General features: G+C 38.7%; 1 protein-coding gene across 4 annotated transcripts in view; it reads left to right on the top strand.

Annotated features, from left to right (window-relative positions):
* Positions 1–15227, top strand: part of DIAPH2 (diaphanous related formin 2) — a 786157-nt gene that overhangs the window by 63005 nt on the left and 707925 nt on the right. For all 4 annotated transcript variants that reach the window (XM_038747818.1, XM_038747822.1, XM_038747820.1 and 1 more), the window contains one exon: positions 2293–2313. In XM_038747818.1, the coding sequence (XP_038603746.1) occupies positions 2293–2313 (21 nt within the window). The remainder of the gene's footprint in view (positions 1–2292; positions 2314–15227) is intronic.

Raw genomic sequence — 15227 nt, 5'->3', positions numbered from 1 at the left:
TAATGATGGTATTTGTTAAACGCTTCCTATGTGCCAAGCACTTTTCTAGGTGCTGGGGTAGATAAAAGGTAATCAGGTTGTCCCAGGTGGGGCTCACAGTCCTAATCCCCATTTCACAGTTAAGGTAACTGAGGCACAGAGAAGTTAAGTGACTTGCCCAAAGTCACTCATGTGACAAGTGGTGGAGCCGGGATTAGAACCCAGGACCTCTGACTCCCAAGCCCGGGCTCTTTCCACTAAACCATGCTGCTCCCTATGTCACCTGTGTTATATCCAGAAAGACACCTGTTGTGGGAAGAACTTTTCTTAATTCCCCGGATTGTACTCAGCACTTAGAACAGTGCTTCGCACATAGTAAGCACTTAACAAAGACCTTCACTACCCAAAACTCTTAGTGAAATCAAGCCTTAGGGGGAATTTTCTGTAGTTTTAGAAACATTATTAAATAATGTCCATTCAAATTAATGCCCACTATTGATGTGATCAAGTCTTATGTCATAGTGCACCCAGAGGTAAATTTCCCTTATGTATCATTATATCAAGAGAATGGGGGAAAAATATCTTCAAGAACAACATTTTAAATAATAGAAAGGTAGAAATGTTGTGTTTTGGGCATGACAAAAATAAATGAGATTATTATTCATTTACTTAATGTATCATATTTTAAAGTGAACACAAGCTCAATTTACCAGTTGAGGTGTATGAACTTAGATGGAATCACCATGCCCCATTTTTGCAATAATTTTCTGAGACGTAATCTTCTAAACCTTTTGTGAAAGCAATATGTCAAGTGACTTGGTTAAAAAAAAAATCCCATCCGCTCATCAGTAGCTATTTCAAAAGTTCAATGATATGATTGCTTCTGGTGTTTGACTTAATAGCTCTTCTCATCAGGCTATAAGTATTAGGACAGATTGACTGGACAAGTTCAGGACTATTTTGGCACACAGAGTAAAAAAAAAAAACCCAAAAAGAGTTTTTTCAAGTTTTCAGGTCCCCACCTAGTTTCATTTCTAGAAAGGGTATACCATTGGAGGCACATATTGATGATATGGTGAATGTACTTCTTTCAACAATAAATCTTTGGGCTGATGATCAAGAATCAGTCTGGCATTTATTGAACACTAACTCAGTGCAATGCACTGTACTAAGTGCTTGGGAGAGTACAATATGGCAGGTTTGCTAGACACATTCCCTGCCCACATCAAAATAAATTCTTAAGTAGCCCCTACTGCTTTTGAAAATTATTCAGCAATGACCAGGTATTCCATTTCTTGTTTTATGCCTTACAGTTTTTAACATTTCACCTGCAGAGGTTACTGTTTATAATGAATAATAAATAGTACACTTAGTAGCTTTAGCATATGGATTTTCCACTTTCCCTTTTGGCAGCCTGACCCCAAAAAGCTGCTTTTATTACAGTTGGATTTGTGGTGTAAAAACCCATCTTGTGATATTGGTTAAACCTCTGACTTTTAAACAGCTGAGAGGCAGGACTGAATTTTGTAGAATCCTTTTTCTTGGAAGGCCTCATGTGGGGATAGCACTAAGTATTTTCGGGTGACTTTCAGATGCCTGTTAATGTGCACATTATCAAATATATATTCTTTTTCTCGAAGTATGCTAGTTGTGGGCAGGAAATGTCTGCCAATTATGTTGTACTCTCCCAAGCTTAGTACTGTGCTCTGCACACAGTAAGTGCTCAATAAATATGATAGATTAATATGATAGATTAATCCATCCCAGAGAAAATGATTAATGGAGCTAATGCGTTTTCCCCATTAACATAAAGAATTGAGTGATAAACATGCCAAATTTTAGTTGTCTACCTTACCCCTAAACAGCAAAAACAAAATTTGACTTCTTATGGAGTTAAAATAATAACCATGCTGCATTCAAAATTTTTGTACTATTTTTGTATGCACCACTTAGATCTGTCTAGATATTTACAGCCTGATGACATTTTTAAGTCTTTAGAATTGCATTAGTAGTTTATTTAAATGTGCACCCCCTTCTGAATAAACTTCTCTATATATTCAAACTACAAAGAGTACTGATATGAAAAACCTTCTTTAGCAACCTCAACTGTTTTCTGATGTTATAGTACAAATGGTGATGATATGTCTGTTGCTTCACGTGGTAACTGGTCTAAATCACGTCTTAGCCTTGAGAATTGTTATTTACTAATTCAACAGACTTTCAATTTCCTGTGTGGAAAGCTTCAGCTTACTAATATTGTTGCTATTTATTTTTTTTGCACCATAAACACTCTTCGTTGACCACTGCATGCAGATAGTTGGAAGTAAAGTCACGGTGAGTACGAATGTTGTATTCTTTTCTTAGAGTTACCCTCCCTTTGGGAATTGAATAATTCTCATTTCAGTATTTTTATTACAGCATTGCATATATTGAGTTTTCAATTTGCAGTCTATTCACCAAAACAATCAATGCATTAAACGCTAAGACCAACTGTTTTTCATGTATCACTTCGGGAGGGAAAAATCCTTGAAATGTGAATCTTTTCTGTCATTTTGGAGAAACACATCAAGAACATCATGATCACCAGATTTCCAGATTATTCTAGATTAGTAGGAATTCCTGACCTTGTAGAAGGAAGGGTTCAGTGGAAGTGACTAAAAGAAAATGGGCTGAAAGTAAAGCGAAAGATACCTAGATTGGACCTAAGGAAGAATTTCTTGAGAGTGATTATAACACAGAGAATTGAGTATCAAGTGAGTCTTCATTCTAACCTTTCAGAAAAGAACAATCATATGCTCTAGATGGTCTAATTAGTCACCTGTCTACAATCCCAAATTTGGGAACCTTGAGCCATCCATTCCTGGTCTAAAATAATAATAATGATGATGATGATGATATTAAGCACTTAATATGTGTCAGTGCCATCCTTGCTGGGGTAGATACAAGATAATTAGGCTGGAGACAATCGATCCCTGTCCCACATAAGACTCACAGTCCATGTGGGAAGGAAAACAGGTATTGAGCCCTCATTTTATAGATGAGGCACTGAGACAGAGAAATTGTAACTCCTCATGGTCACATTGCAGACAGATGGCAGAGATGGGATTGGAATGAAAGTTCTCTGCCCGGCTTGGGCCGGGGCTGTCTCTCTTCATTGCTGAACTGTATACTTTCCAAGTGCTTAATAGTAAGCACTCAATAAATATGATTGAATGAAGGAATGAATGATATCCAGGCTCGTGATTTTTCCAATCATATTCAAAATTTAAAATGACCATCCTTTTAGCGATCCTGCCCAAAGTATATGTTCTTCGGTAGGATACTCTTTAGCCACCTCTTGGGGAGCAGAGGAATAATTTGGAAAATTGCAAGCTCGATAACGAATGAATTCTGCCACGAAATATTTTGGAGCAAAATGCTTTTCCAGCACTGGGTATTTCACAAAAATCCAATCACATTGTAATTGGACTGTATTTATGGTGACTCTGGCCTTTTGATATCACCTTGAAAAAAGTGGACCATTTATAACATCTTTGGAGTAGACCAACTTGCCCTCCTTTACTATAGATACAGGTATTCTAAAAAATAAAGCCCTGCAAAAGTAATGAATTGTCGTCGATTGTTTGTATCACAGTAGTATATTGCAGTCATAAGATTTTATTTGAGGGTTTTCTGATTCTAGGAAGAGTGTAGAATTGAGAATTTAAATGCTATGAAATGATAACGTGCCTGTCTCGACGTTATCATTTAAGGTCTGAATTTGCTGAAATTATGGTACAACTGTCCTTCTAAGCAGGTATTACATGAAAAATCTGCATACCCTTTTGCTTCAAGAAGATCCCTTATTCTCGAAAACTGAAAAATCACTTTTCTCCATATATTAGGCGTCTGTGGTTTTCCATATTTTTTTTTTTGTGTGTGTCCTCCAACTTTGGTCACTTGTTTGTCCCACATTTTGGAAACTAGTATCTCATACCTCCTTTTTGATTCTTGTTGAGGATGGAAGACGGTTACTCTCCCCACCTTCAAAGCCTTATCAAAAGCCTTCCACGTAGTGAATAGAGCATGGGCCCAGGAGTCAGAAAGATATGGGTTCTAATCCTGGTTCCACCACTTGTCTGCAAGTCTTTTGCAAGTGAAATGTCTGGGGCAAGTCACTTCACATCTCTCTGCTTCAGTTACCTCATCTTTAAAATGGGGATTGGAACTGTGAGCTGTGGAAGAAAAACTTTACAGAATCCGCGTAGAAAATGGTGTGTCAGAGACAGGTTTTCTTACTACTAGTGCTTCATCCACCAGTAGTAGGGAGACACCTTAAGCAGTGGAGATTCCCTTGCTAGTCAGGGCCAACTCAACTTCAAGCAATGCAGAGTTTCTTTATGTACCATTAGTACAGGATTGATAATCATCAGAACAGTACAGTAGGTGAAATACTTTGGAATAGAAAGCTGTGAGTCCCTGGGGCGTTTTCTGTTTAGTCCTGGACCTCCTTTGATATGGTGATAAGCAGGGCCAGGGACTTGATTTAGTTCAAGGGAGTGGTTTTTCCGTGTTGTACTGTGCTTGACTCAATTCGAGCTTGGCTACTTGATTTGAGTCAATTGTGAAACCAAGTTATTTGAGTCAGTCAGATGATTGGGCTTGTTTTGAGTAAATCAAGTAACCAGGTAGTTTGGGTTAATCAATCCATCAGGCATATCCAGAGTGGTCAAGAGGGCCTAGGCAGAGGGAAAGGTCAAAGGTGGACAAATGCAGGACTTTTTGACCATTGTGCTTCCGCATTGCCCTGTGTGGGATAGGGACTGTGTTCAACTGATTTTCTTCTATTCACCCCAGTGCTTAGTACAGTGCCTGGCACACAGTAAGTGCTTTACAAATGCCACCATTATTATTATTATTGTTATTATTTCCTCTTTTCCCCACTGTCTCCTCCTCTGCACTGTATGGTGTGAGCAGGGAATGTGTCTATTATATTGTTGTATTGTACCCTCCAAAGCACTTAGTGCAGAGCCCTGCACATGGTAAACACTCAATAAATATGATTGATCGATTAAAGGAGGAGGCTCAACTGGAATAGCAGGAAAATGATACCCAAATGGGGTGGGGGCAGGTGTGTGTGGGATGAAATGAGGTAAAGAAAAAGGAGTGTGGAGAAGGAGGGAGACAGATTGGAGGTGGGAAGGAACAGAAGGAAAAGCTGAGACCTTACTATGTCACTCCCTGATTAACACTTCTTACCCTAGGTTACATGCTCTGTTCTAGTTCTTCATAATAGAGAGAAGAATCATGAAATGAGAAATGTCAGTGACTTCAGTTCCCAGGACGTTTGAATTCAATTACTTAGATTTCTATTTTAAGAGGAACCTTTGTTTCTCAGTACTAAAAACTTCTAGAAAATCTTTTATCAGACAATATTGCATTAAATCTTCCGAGGTTTCCTCAAGTTGCTGAACTGGAGGTCGCTTATTTTTTTTAAATCATCTTGCCCTAAGAAGTACATTTAGTGTGTATAAGTCCTTAATGAGGTATGTAGGGTATTGCTGTGATATATCAAAGTCAATAGAAGTTGAAGCTATTTTTTTATTTCGTGGCATTCTGTATGACTTCTTAAGGAAACATTTACCTTGTTCCCGATTATCCCAGTGCTTGAAATCATCCTTGTAAGAAAATTGGATTCTTTAGTAAAACCATGGCTGTACTCTGGTATCCAGTTAATTGCTTGAAGTAATGGACCAATGACTTGAAAGGGTAGATTTCACACTCAAGGATTCTGTTTTTATATGTCTTTAACTGTCCAGGGTAAAGCATGTTTAAGTTGAATTTTTAGTTGAGGTATATCCATTAATCATATAAAATTTCATTTCTATTAAAAAATAAGCAATTTTTTTTTAGTTTCTGCAAAGCCAATTATTGCTATCTTTCATTAACCTTGCAGAGTTTTATAGTTTGTGCTACTGAATTCTTAAAGATCAGTTTGAGGAAATGCCAAAAGCCAGATACCAATTTTGATGAGTTGGTGGGGAGAAATAGGTAAATTTTTTTTAAACTCTTATTCTATTTAAGTAAATACTGTAAAAAGTTGCGAGTTGGCGAAACTCATTGTTCACCTCTGTTTATTTCTCTTTGGTTATGGCACAATAACAAATGGCATGAACTGAACCTCCTCCACCTCTGATCCTCAGTACTTGAGCAGGGTTGTTAGCAATTGAACATGGATGAAGGAAAACCTGCCTTTCCATCTCTGGGATTTTATGGAAAAAGGAATAGCTTCATGTGTGTTGAGTGGCTTGCAATGAATCAATCGACGGTACTCGGTTAAGTGCTTCCTGTATGCAGAGCACTGTACTAAACGCTTGGGAGAGAATAATACCAAAGTATAGATATAGGCAACCCAGGGCCAGAAGGGCTGTACAGACTTACAGAAGGAGGTGTGTGATTTGAAGACCTCTTGGAATCTGCTTGTTCAGCCAACATTTAGGGGGAATAATGACAAAAAGTCAGATAAAAGTACCATGGTACACACAGATTCATGTGGTGATGGAGAAAACGAAATGCTGCACATAAAAGATCATTTCTTCAGTCACTGACAATTTAACAAAGTCTCTTGCTTCCACTAGGTGTTCTCTTTAGGCAAACTTCTACAGAACACGTACCTTGAGAATCAACATGTTTTTCAGGACTTTAATTCCTGATTCTCTGAGTAATTTTTGGTTCCTTGTGTGCAGGGCATTCCCCATCAGCCATACAGAATTAGTTTAATTTGTTCTAGTAGAGATGAAATGTGTTGATGTTAATTATATATAGCTGGGTCTTTTAGGTTCTTAGGAAACATTGTGAAATGAAAAAAAAAACTTGTTCAAAGTCCTTATGTATTTGCTGTCTTTTTGAGCTCCTTTGTAGTCTACATTCAACTTGGAATCGTGCTTTATTCGGCCGGCACTGAAGTATTAGAAACCTTAAATTATTAATTTCATTATTCTGATTTTTTTAAGACTGACAATTCCATGATATCCTGATGCCATGATAATTTATTTGACTGACTTGGAAGCCTGTGGAAAAAATAACATAAAGCACATGTTTACAGTCTGTAAAGTTAATTAATTTTAAAATCCAGAAGAGGGAGACAAAACACTGATTACTGGAGTTTAAAGCTAACTGGATTTATGATAATGCATTGCTTTTACTAGCCATTGCAAATGTCTTCCTTGTTTAGTTGACCGTAGAATATAAGGAACTATAAAATGTCTGATGGTGACTCTTAATGAACTTATCTTGACACTGACTTAATTCAACCAGAACAGTAACGTCATGTACGCCAAGCGCTCAGAACAGTGCTTTGCACATAGTAAGTGCTTAAAAAATGCCATCATCATTATTATTATTATATATGCCTTATATATGCCATATATGCCTTATCCATTCAAGTGCATGAAAACTGCTAACTTCCCTCCTTTGCCTTTCTCCTTTAAATTAAATATTTAATTTTTCCTTAAAGGCTCATTTTCCAAATCTTTAATCATTTTTGTTGCTCTCTGAGCTCAAAAACGGAACATTTATTGATATTAAACCCCACCTCGAGTCTTGTTTCTTTTTCTTTACCTTCAATTCTTAAAGCGTTTTTCCTTAATTTCACCAACATTTTGGGAACCAGAAGCTGCATACCTAGTGTATAGTTTGTTTCATAAGTCATGTTGAACAACGTTTTCAAAGTAGAAAAGTGGATTGATTTGAATTAACACTTTGTTTAATCTACTTATCCTCTGATCACAAATACATTATCTTTGGTTAAAAAAGCATCAGGCAAGTAGTTGGAGGTGACACAGATGAGATTGAGGTACAGTGGGCAATAAAAGAGCAAAGTGTGGATGTTGGCTTGTAGTAGCCAATCACCAAGGTAAGATAGGAGAAGAAATCTCATTAATTCCTTAAAAGCGATAGTAAAGAATCTGTGTGTCATGGCAGAGTGGATAGGCAACTGTGGGAGGTTTTTAAGGAGTGTGGAGATGTGGACTGAATGTTTTTTTTTCCAGAAAAATAATCCGGATAGAATGAAGTGTGAGCTGGAGAAGGGAGAGACAGATGCATGGAGGTCATCAGGGAGTTCAGGATGTGAATTAAGTGCTTGGATTACCACCATTTCTCTTTATAATAATAATAATGATGATGGCATTTATTAAGCACTTGCTATGTGCAAAGCACTGTTCTACGCGCTGGGGAGGTTACAAGGTGATCAGGGTTGTCCCCCGGGGGGCTCACATTCTTAATCCCCATTTTACAGATGGGGGAACTAAGGCCCAGAGAAGTTAAGTGACTTGCCCAAAGTCACACAGCTGACAAGTGGTGGAGCTGGGATTTGAACCCATGACCTCTGACTCCAAAGCCAGTGCTCTTTCCACTGAGCCACACTGCTTCTTTGTCTCGATCCAATGGCAGTGTAGCAGAGGAATTGGGGAATATGTGAGTGAAGAACCAGTAAGAAGTAATAAGATTGGAAACTCCTTGACAGCAGGAATTTTGTCCATTATCTCTGAGAAGCAGCTTGGGTCAGTGGAAAGAGCACGGGCTTTGGAGTCAGAAGTCATGGGTTTAAACCCCAGCTCCGCCAATTGTCAGCCATGTGACTTTGGGCAAGTCACTTAACTTCTCTGTGCCTCAGTGACCTCATCTGTCAAATGGGGATGAAGACTGGGAGCCCCACGTGGGACAACCTGATCACCTTGTATCCTCCCCAGTGCTTAGAACAGTGTTTTGCACATAGTAAGCGCTTAACAAATGCCATTATTATTATTATTATCACCTTGTAACCTCCCCAGTGCTTAGAACAGTGCTTTGCACATAGTAAATCCTTAATAAATGCCATCATTATTATTATTATTCCCAAGTACTTAGTACCATGCTGTGCACATAGTTACCACCCAATAAATGCCATTGCTTGAGAGGTCAAGCAAAATTACCTGACAAGTATCTGCACAAATACTGATTCAGCACAGCAAGTTATCACTGATGAATATAAAATAATTTAATGCTTTCAGTCTACTTGGCAGTGGGAAATATTGCCTTTATAACTGCACTAGAATAGTGCTTTGCACATAGTAAGTGCTTAATAAATGCCATTATTATTATTATTCTTTCCCCAGTGTCAGTTTTTTTTTTTTTAGAATGAGGATGCTTCAACAGTGCTCAAGTACCTAGAACAGTACTCTGCACATAGTCAGTGCTCAATAAATGTCTGATTGATTCAAAGACTAGGATCAATAGACAGGCACCATGTGCTTTGTAGAACTGCTGTTAAGACTTTCAGCATCTAGGACAGCTTATTGTTATACCACTTATTTTTACTCCACCGTTACAGATTTATAGTCCTCGATTCTACATTTACTGTAGAGCAGACGATTCTAATCTTTAGTTTCCGAAGGCCTGTCAGTGCAGTTCAACACCTCTAAACTCTCCTCCTTTAGATTGTAAGCTCCTTGTGGGTAGGGAATGTGTGTACCAACTCTACTGTATTGTCTTTTCCTAAGTGTTCTGCATCCAGTATGTGCTCAGTAAATATAACTGATTGTTCGACGTCAGCAAGTGAGATAGTGAGAAAGATGAGAATGACTTTAAGTAGGTTGGTGTCAAAGGTGTTGCCAACTTGTACTTCCCAAGCACTCTGCACACAGTAAGCACTCAATAAATACGATTGAATGAATGAATGAATGAAAGGAAAAAAGGGGTTAAGGTAAGGTCATAGTAAACAGCGAGAGAAGATGATATGAGGGAAGATAATTGAGTGCTTCGGAGCAGATGTCTAGGAGTTTCTGTTTGTGGCGGTAAGGGCAACACCTGGAGGTGCTTCAGGAGTAGGGAGATGTGGAAGCATTTCTTTTAGAAAAATGATCCGGGTTTAGCAGAGTGAAGGAAGAGCTGGAGTTAGCAGAGATGGGAGGGATGGAAGGGTCAACAAGGAGGCTGATGCAGTATTCAAGGTGGATGTAAGTGCTTGGATCAGAATAGTAGTTGTTGGAATAGTGAGGAACGGGTGGATTTTTAGCAGTGTTATGAAGGTGGAACTAAAAGGATTTGTTGATTTAATTTGGTCAAGTAGGATAAGAAGCCCGTGTTGGATTGATTGAGACTCCCCCTTTGTAAAATAACACTTTTGACTACTTCCCCATGATTAGTCTGCTTCCTACTGCATAGCTATACATAGCTGACACGTTCCAAAGAAAAAAAAACCTCACTGATTGCTAGATTTTTATTTAGGTGTAGTTACATAGCTGCACAAAAGCTTGTTTTACTGGCAATGCTTTTCACACTATACACATTTAAAGGTTGTCATTTGTGATGGTGTTATGTTGTTTTCAACACCCGCCATTTTAATTCTGCTGCTGCACCTCACCTCTCTGAAGCCTAGGTGCTAAAAGAGTAACCCTGTTTCTGATTGCTGCAAGAATAGCTTTGTTTAACTGTTTCTTTTGTCTCCCAGAAGTTCACAGTCCTGTTTGATCTTCCAAGTGTTCATTACTGTAACTAGTGTTTTCCTCCCTCATGCCCTGCCCCATCATAAACCAATTTACAGCAATTGCATGGGTATCTTGTTTTCAGTCACTCTATTCATGTGTCACTCCCAGTGAGCTGTTTTGGAATGAAGATTTGTAGGCTTCTGGCAGTATGTTCCACACCATCCTTGGTATTTATTTTTTTTTATTTATAATGGCATTTACTAAGCGCTTACTATGTGCAAAGCACTATTCTAAGCGCTGGAAGTTATCGCTTTGACCATGTGATACCTCGGCGACACCAATGCAATTGTTTGAAATGTCAGAAGTTAAAAAGCCTTGTACCTGAGCGTGGTGGCATGGACACCCTGATACATCAATCTTCCAAAGGCCAAATTGTCTTCGATTTTTACGGTACCTGTCTATCCAAACATTGATCGTGAGCTGCTCAGGAATCAGAATAGATTGACAGCATCGAAGTCCATTTTATCTTTGAAAACCTTTATTTTTTAGCAGAGGATTTTCTGATGCAGGTGGATGTAAAGTCTGCCGGGTTCTGGCTATTTGCTAATCTGCAGTGTTTGGTAAAGATGCTATTTCAACACAAAAGGGTAAAAACCATGATGTTGCAGGTTTTGCGATTGTTAATCCATTCTATTTAGTAAGAACACCATGTAACTTTCTAACTTGTTTAAACTGACACTAGAGACAGTGCTCCCTGTAGTAGCTGGGGGGACAGATGCTTACCATCCTATATGCCTTATCCATGCAAGTATGGGAAAACTGCTAACTTCCCTCTTTTGCCTTTTCTTCTTTAAATTAAATTATCTCATTTAATTTTTCCTTAAAGGCTCATTTGCCAAATCTTTAATCATTTTTGTTGCTCTCTGGGCTCAAAAACGAAAGGTTTTTTGATATTAAACCCAACCTGGAGTCTTCTTCCTTTTTGTTTTTCCCTTCAGCTTAGGTTTAAAGATTACAAAATGGGACATGAATCACTCTAACATGACACTTTCATTTTATAAATGACCATTTGAAACTTTTTTTCCTTATCAGCTAGCATACCCAATAGTGAACACTAAGGTTTTTTTTTTTAAATCTGAGGACTTGCTCCTTTAATTTTAGGTGAGATATTTCTCTTGATAATTCTAATTAGAACATGACCTGCTTTCATATCTGTTCCAATTAAATTGTAGTCATTCCCAACCACTAAGGTTTAGAGGTAGTTTATTTCCTTAAATAATTGTGGTGGGTCACTTTTGTTAATTATTCCATATCTTTTAATACTTTGTAGACACACTTCACATACTACTTTCCTGAATGTACTTTTAATACGTGCATTTCATGAAATCACTTTTCTGAATTTATCTAGGTGTTGTGTAATATGTTTTATTTGAATGAGACCTCTTTTCCCTAAATTAATTTTGTTTATAATTTGTTCTAACTGGCGTAAGGATGGGTTTGAAATGCCCTAAGATAAAGTTACTCCCTTAACCTAGGCTATTCTAGACTGTACTCCAGACTGTGAGCTCATTATAGGCAGGGAATGTGTCCACCAATTCTGTTATATTGTACTTTCCCAAGCGCCTAGTACAGTGCCCTGTACACAGTAAGCACTCGATAAATATGATTGTTTAATCATGAAATAAGGAAAATTTGAGACCAAATGCTGAGGTCTTTGGATCAACGGTATTATTGTTCTGATCATTTATCCATCCTTTTTGGAATTCTTGAGAAATACTGCTGCTAAGGGCTTTTGGATACGATAATTGTTGGTTCCTTAGACTATTCTTTGGTATTGAACAGGTGACAATGGTGCAAAAACCACTGAAACTATTTTATGCTTTGGTTTTTTTAGTGTTATTGCACCTGATGGGCATGAGTATAGATTAGCATTTTAATTAAACTCACCAAATATTAGGGAGTTAAATAAAGCCAACCACATTTTTATCTAATATCTTGAACATAATATGTTGCAGTGTGATTCTGATCTGTGGAGATACTTCCAAATAATACTACTACTACTACTACTAATAATAATGATGGCATTTATTAAGTGCTTACTATGTGAAAAGCACTGTTCTAAGCACTGGGAGCACTGTTCTAAGCACTGAGAGCACTGTTCTAAACGAAGAGCGTCATCGAAAGCTCTTGAATCCATCATCTGAAAAGGCGTATGCAGGTGATTTTTCAACTGATTTTTCAGAATCGGGTACAAGGCAGTCTGATTATTAGCCTGAGCAGAATAAGGGTGATATACTAACTTGCACTAGGTAAGGCCTACAGACTACTAAGGAATCCATCAATTATACAAGGTTATAGGTCAATACCGAATTCAACTATCTAGGAAGCTCATTGTCTAGTAATGTAAGAATAAGCCAAGAAGTAGCCAACCTCCACAGGAAGGTTAGCCAATCCTTTGGAAGATTGAGTATGTGTGATGTGGAAAAGAGCCAAATTAAAGATCTATGGAGAAATTGTATTATCCATCTTTCCCTAGATGTGCCACAAGAACAAAAAAAATTGCCATTATTGACATTACTGCCTTTTTTGGGTCTAACTGATAGTAAAACAAGCTAGCTATACTGTTTCTGACCACAGCAGTGGGATGCTCTGAAGAACAACATGATATCCTTCCTCATATTCTTCCTAATGGTTAGCAATCTACCGCCTGATTAATTTCACCTTTCTTCTGTAATTTCCCATTTTGCATCTCTCATCCATACATGTCTTCAAACAGCTCTCGAGCCCACAGCTATTTGGGGCTTGGCTGACTAAAGAATTCTTTAGGCTTATCACTTGCTGAATGAAGAATAAAATGAGATCACAGGTAATGAGGTCCCGGACCACACAGTCAAATCCATCAGCATGGAAACAATGCTTATGTAGCCCTCCGAGGAAATGCCCGCAAAGAGACTGGACAATAGAAGAATACCTTTCTTCTGGAGACCAACGTGAAAAGCCTGCCAAAAATAACATTAACATTTTAAAGACCTGGGAAAGTAAATGGACAGATTGTGGCCAAGGTGTGACTAGTTGGGAAACAGTAGGAGAGACAGCCAAGGGTGCTGCAATCAATCAATTAGTGGTGTTGAGCACTTACTATGTGCACAGCACCAGACATTATGATGGTGATGGTATTTGTTAAGCGCTCACTATGTGCCAAGCACTGTTCTCAGCGCTGGGGTAGATACAAGGTAACGAGCTTGTCCCACGTGGGGCTCACAGTCTTAATCCCCGTTTTACAGATGAGGGAACCGAGGCACAGAGAAGTGAAGTGACTTGCCCAAAGTCACACCGCTGGCAAGTGGCGGGCGTGAGATTAGAACCCATCATCTCCGACTCCCAAGCCTGTGTTCTTGCCACCAAGCCATGCTGCTTCTATATACAACAGAATTAGCAGACACGTTCACTGCCCATAATGAGATTACAGTCTGGAGGAGGAGACGGACATTAATATGAATACATAATACATAATTTATAATATATAATTTAAAGATATATACATAAGTGCTGTGTGGTTGGGGTGGGGTGAATATCAAATCAACAGAGCCTCGGAGACGAACCAACCAAAGGGAAAAGCTCCTTGTGGGAAGGGAATGTCATTCGTTGTTTTGGACTTTCCATGTGTTTAGTGGTGTTGTGTTGTATCCAGTGGCCATGCAATAACTCCTTTTATTAGTAGCACGAAGCATGGGCCTGGAATTCAGAAGGACCTGTATTCTAATCCTGGATCTGCCACTTGTCTGCTGTGTAGCTTTGGGCTAGTCGCTTAACTTCTCTGTGCCTGTTAGCTTATCTGAAATATGGGGATAATAATAATGATGGCATTTATTAAGCAATTACTATGTGCAAAGCACTGTTCTAAGCGCTGGGGAGGTTACAGAGTGATCCGGTTGTCCCACGGGGGGCTCGCAGTCTTAATTCCCATTTTGCAGATGAGGGAACTGAGGCCCAGAGAAGTGAAGTGACTTGCCCAAAGTCACACAGCTGACAATTGGTGGAGCTGGGATTTGAACCCATGACCTCTGATTCCAAAGCCCGCGCTCTTTCCACTGAGCCACGCTGCTTCTCCGGGGATTAAGACTGTGAGCTCTATATGGGACATAGACTGTGTCCAACCTGATTAACTTGTTTGTATCTACCTCAACACTTGAAACAGTGCCTGACACATAGTAAACGTTTTCCAAATACCTTAAAAAAAAAACTGCTGAAAGGCATAAAGGATGCTAGAGGCATCAGGGGGCAAATTTTATAACCACTTATGTGAAAGGAATTGGTCACAGATTGGTGTATGCGGCAACACATGCATATATATGTGAATAGCTCCCCCCACATCCCCCAATCAGGGATGTTTTCCCTGAACCCCAAGGGACAATGGACATATAATAAATTAACTATTTAAGATGAGACTTTAAACACCATGGACTGCTACTTGTAGACATTGAACCCAATTGTTTTAGTGTGTGAAACAAACATTAACCCGAGGACATCAGAAGACCTTAGTCAGTTGTTACAGTGTGTGTTGTTTGATTAGAAAGAATATTCACTCTTTTAAGTTCACCAGGAACTCTTCAAGGAATTTCTTCAAAGTGCCTATCCTACTACTAAAAAATAACTTTTGACATTGGTAGAGCTGGGTTCAGTATTACCTATCGTTCATCATCTCTTTGAATTCTGCAACATCAGTCAGTGGTATTTGAGTGATTACCGTGCAGAGAATATTGTACTAAGTGCTTAGGAGCATATACTATAACAGGGTAG

Source organism: Tachyglossus aculeatus, chromosome 6 (genome assembly GCF_015852505.1).
Source record: "Tachyglossus aculeatus isolate mTacAcu1 chromosome 6, mTacAcu1.pri, whole genome shotgun sequence".
NCBI classification, from domain to species: domain Eukaryota; kingdom Metazoa; phylum Chordata; class Mammalia; order Monotremata; family Tachyglossidae; genus Tachyglossus; species Tachyglossus aculeatus.
Note: the sequence above shows the minus strand (reverse complement) of the source record. Positions and strands in the feature narration are given on the sequence as shown.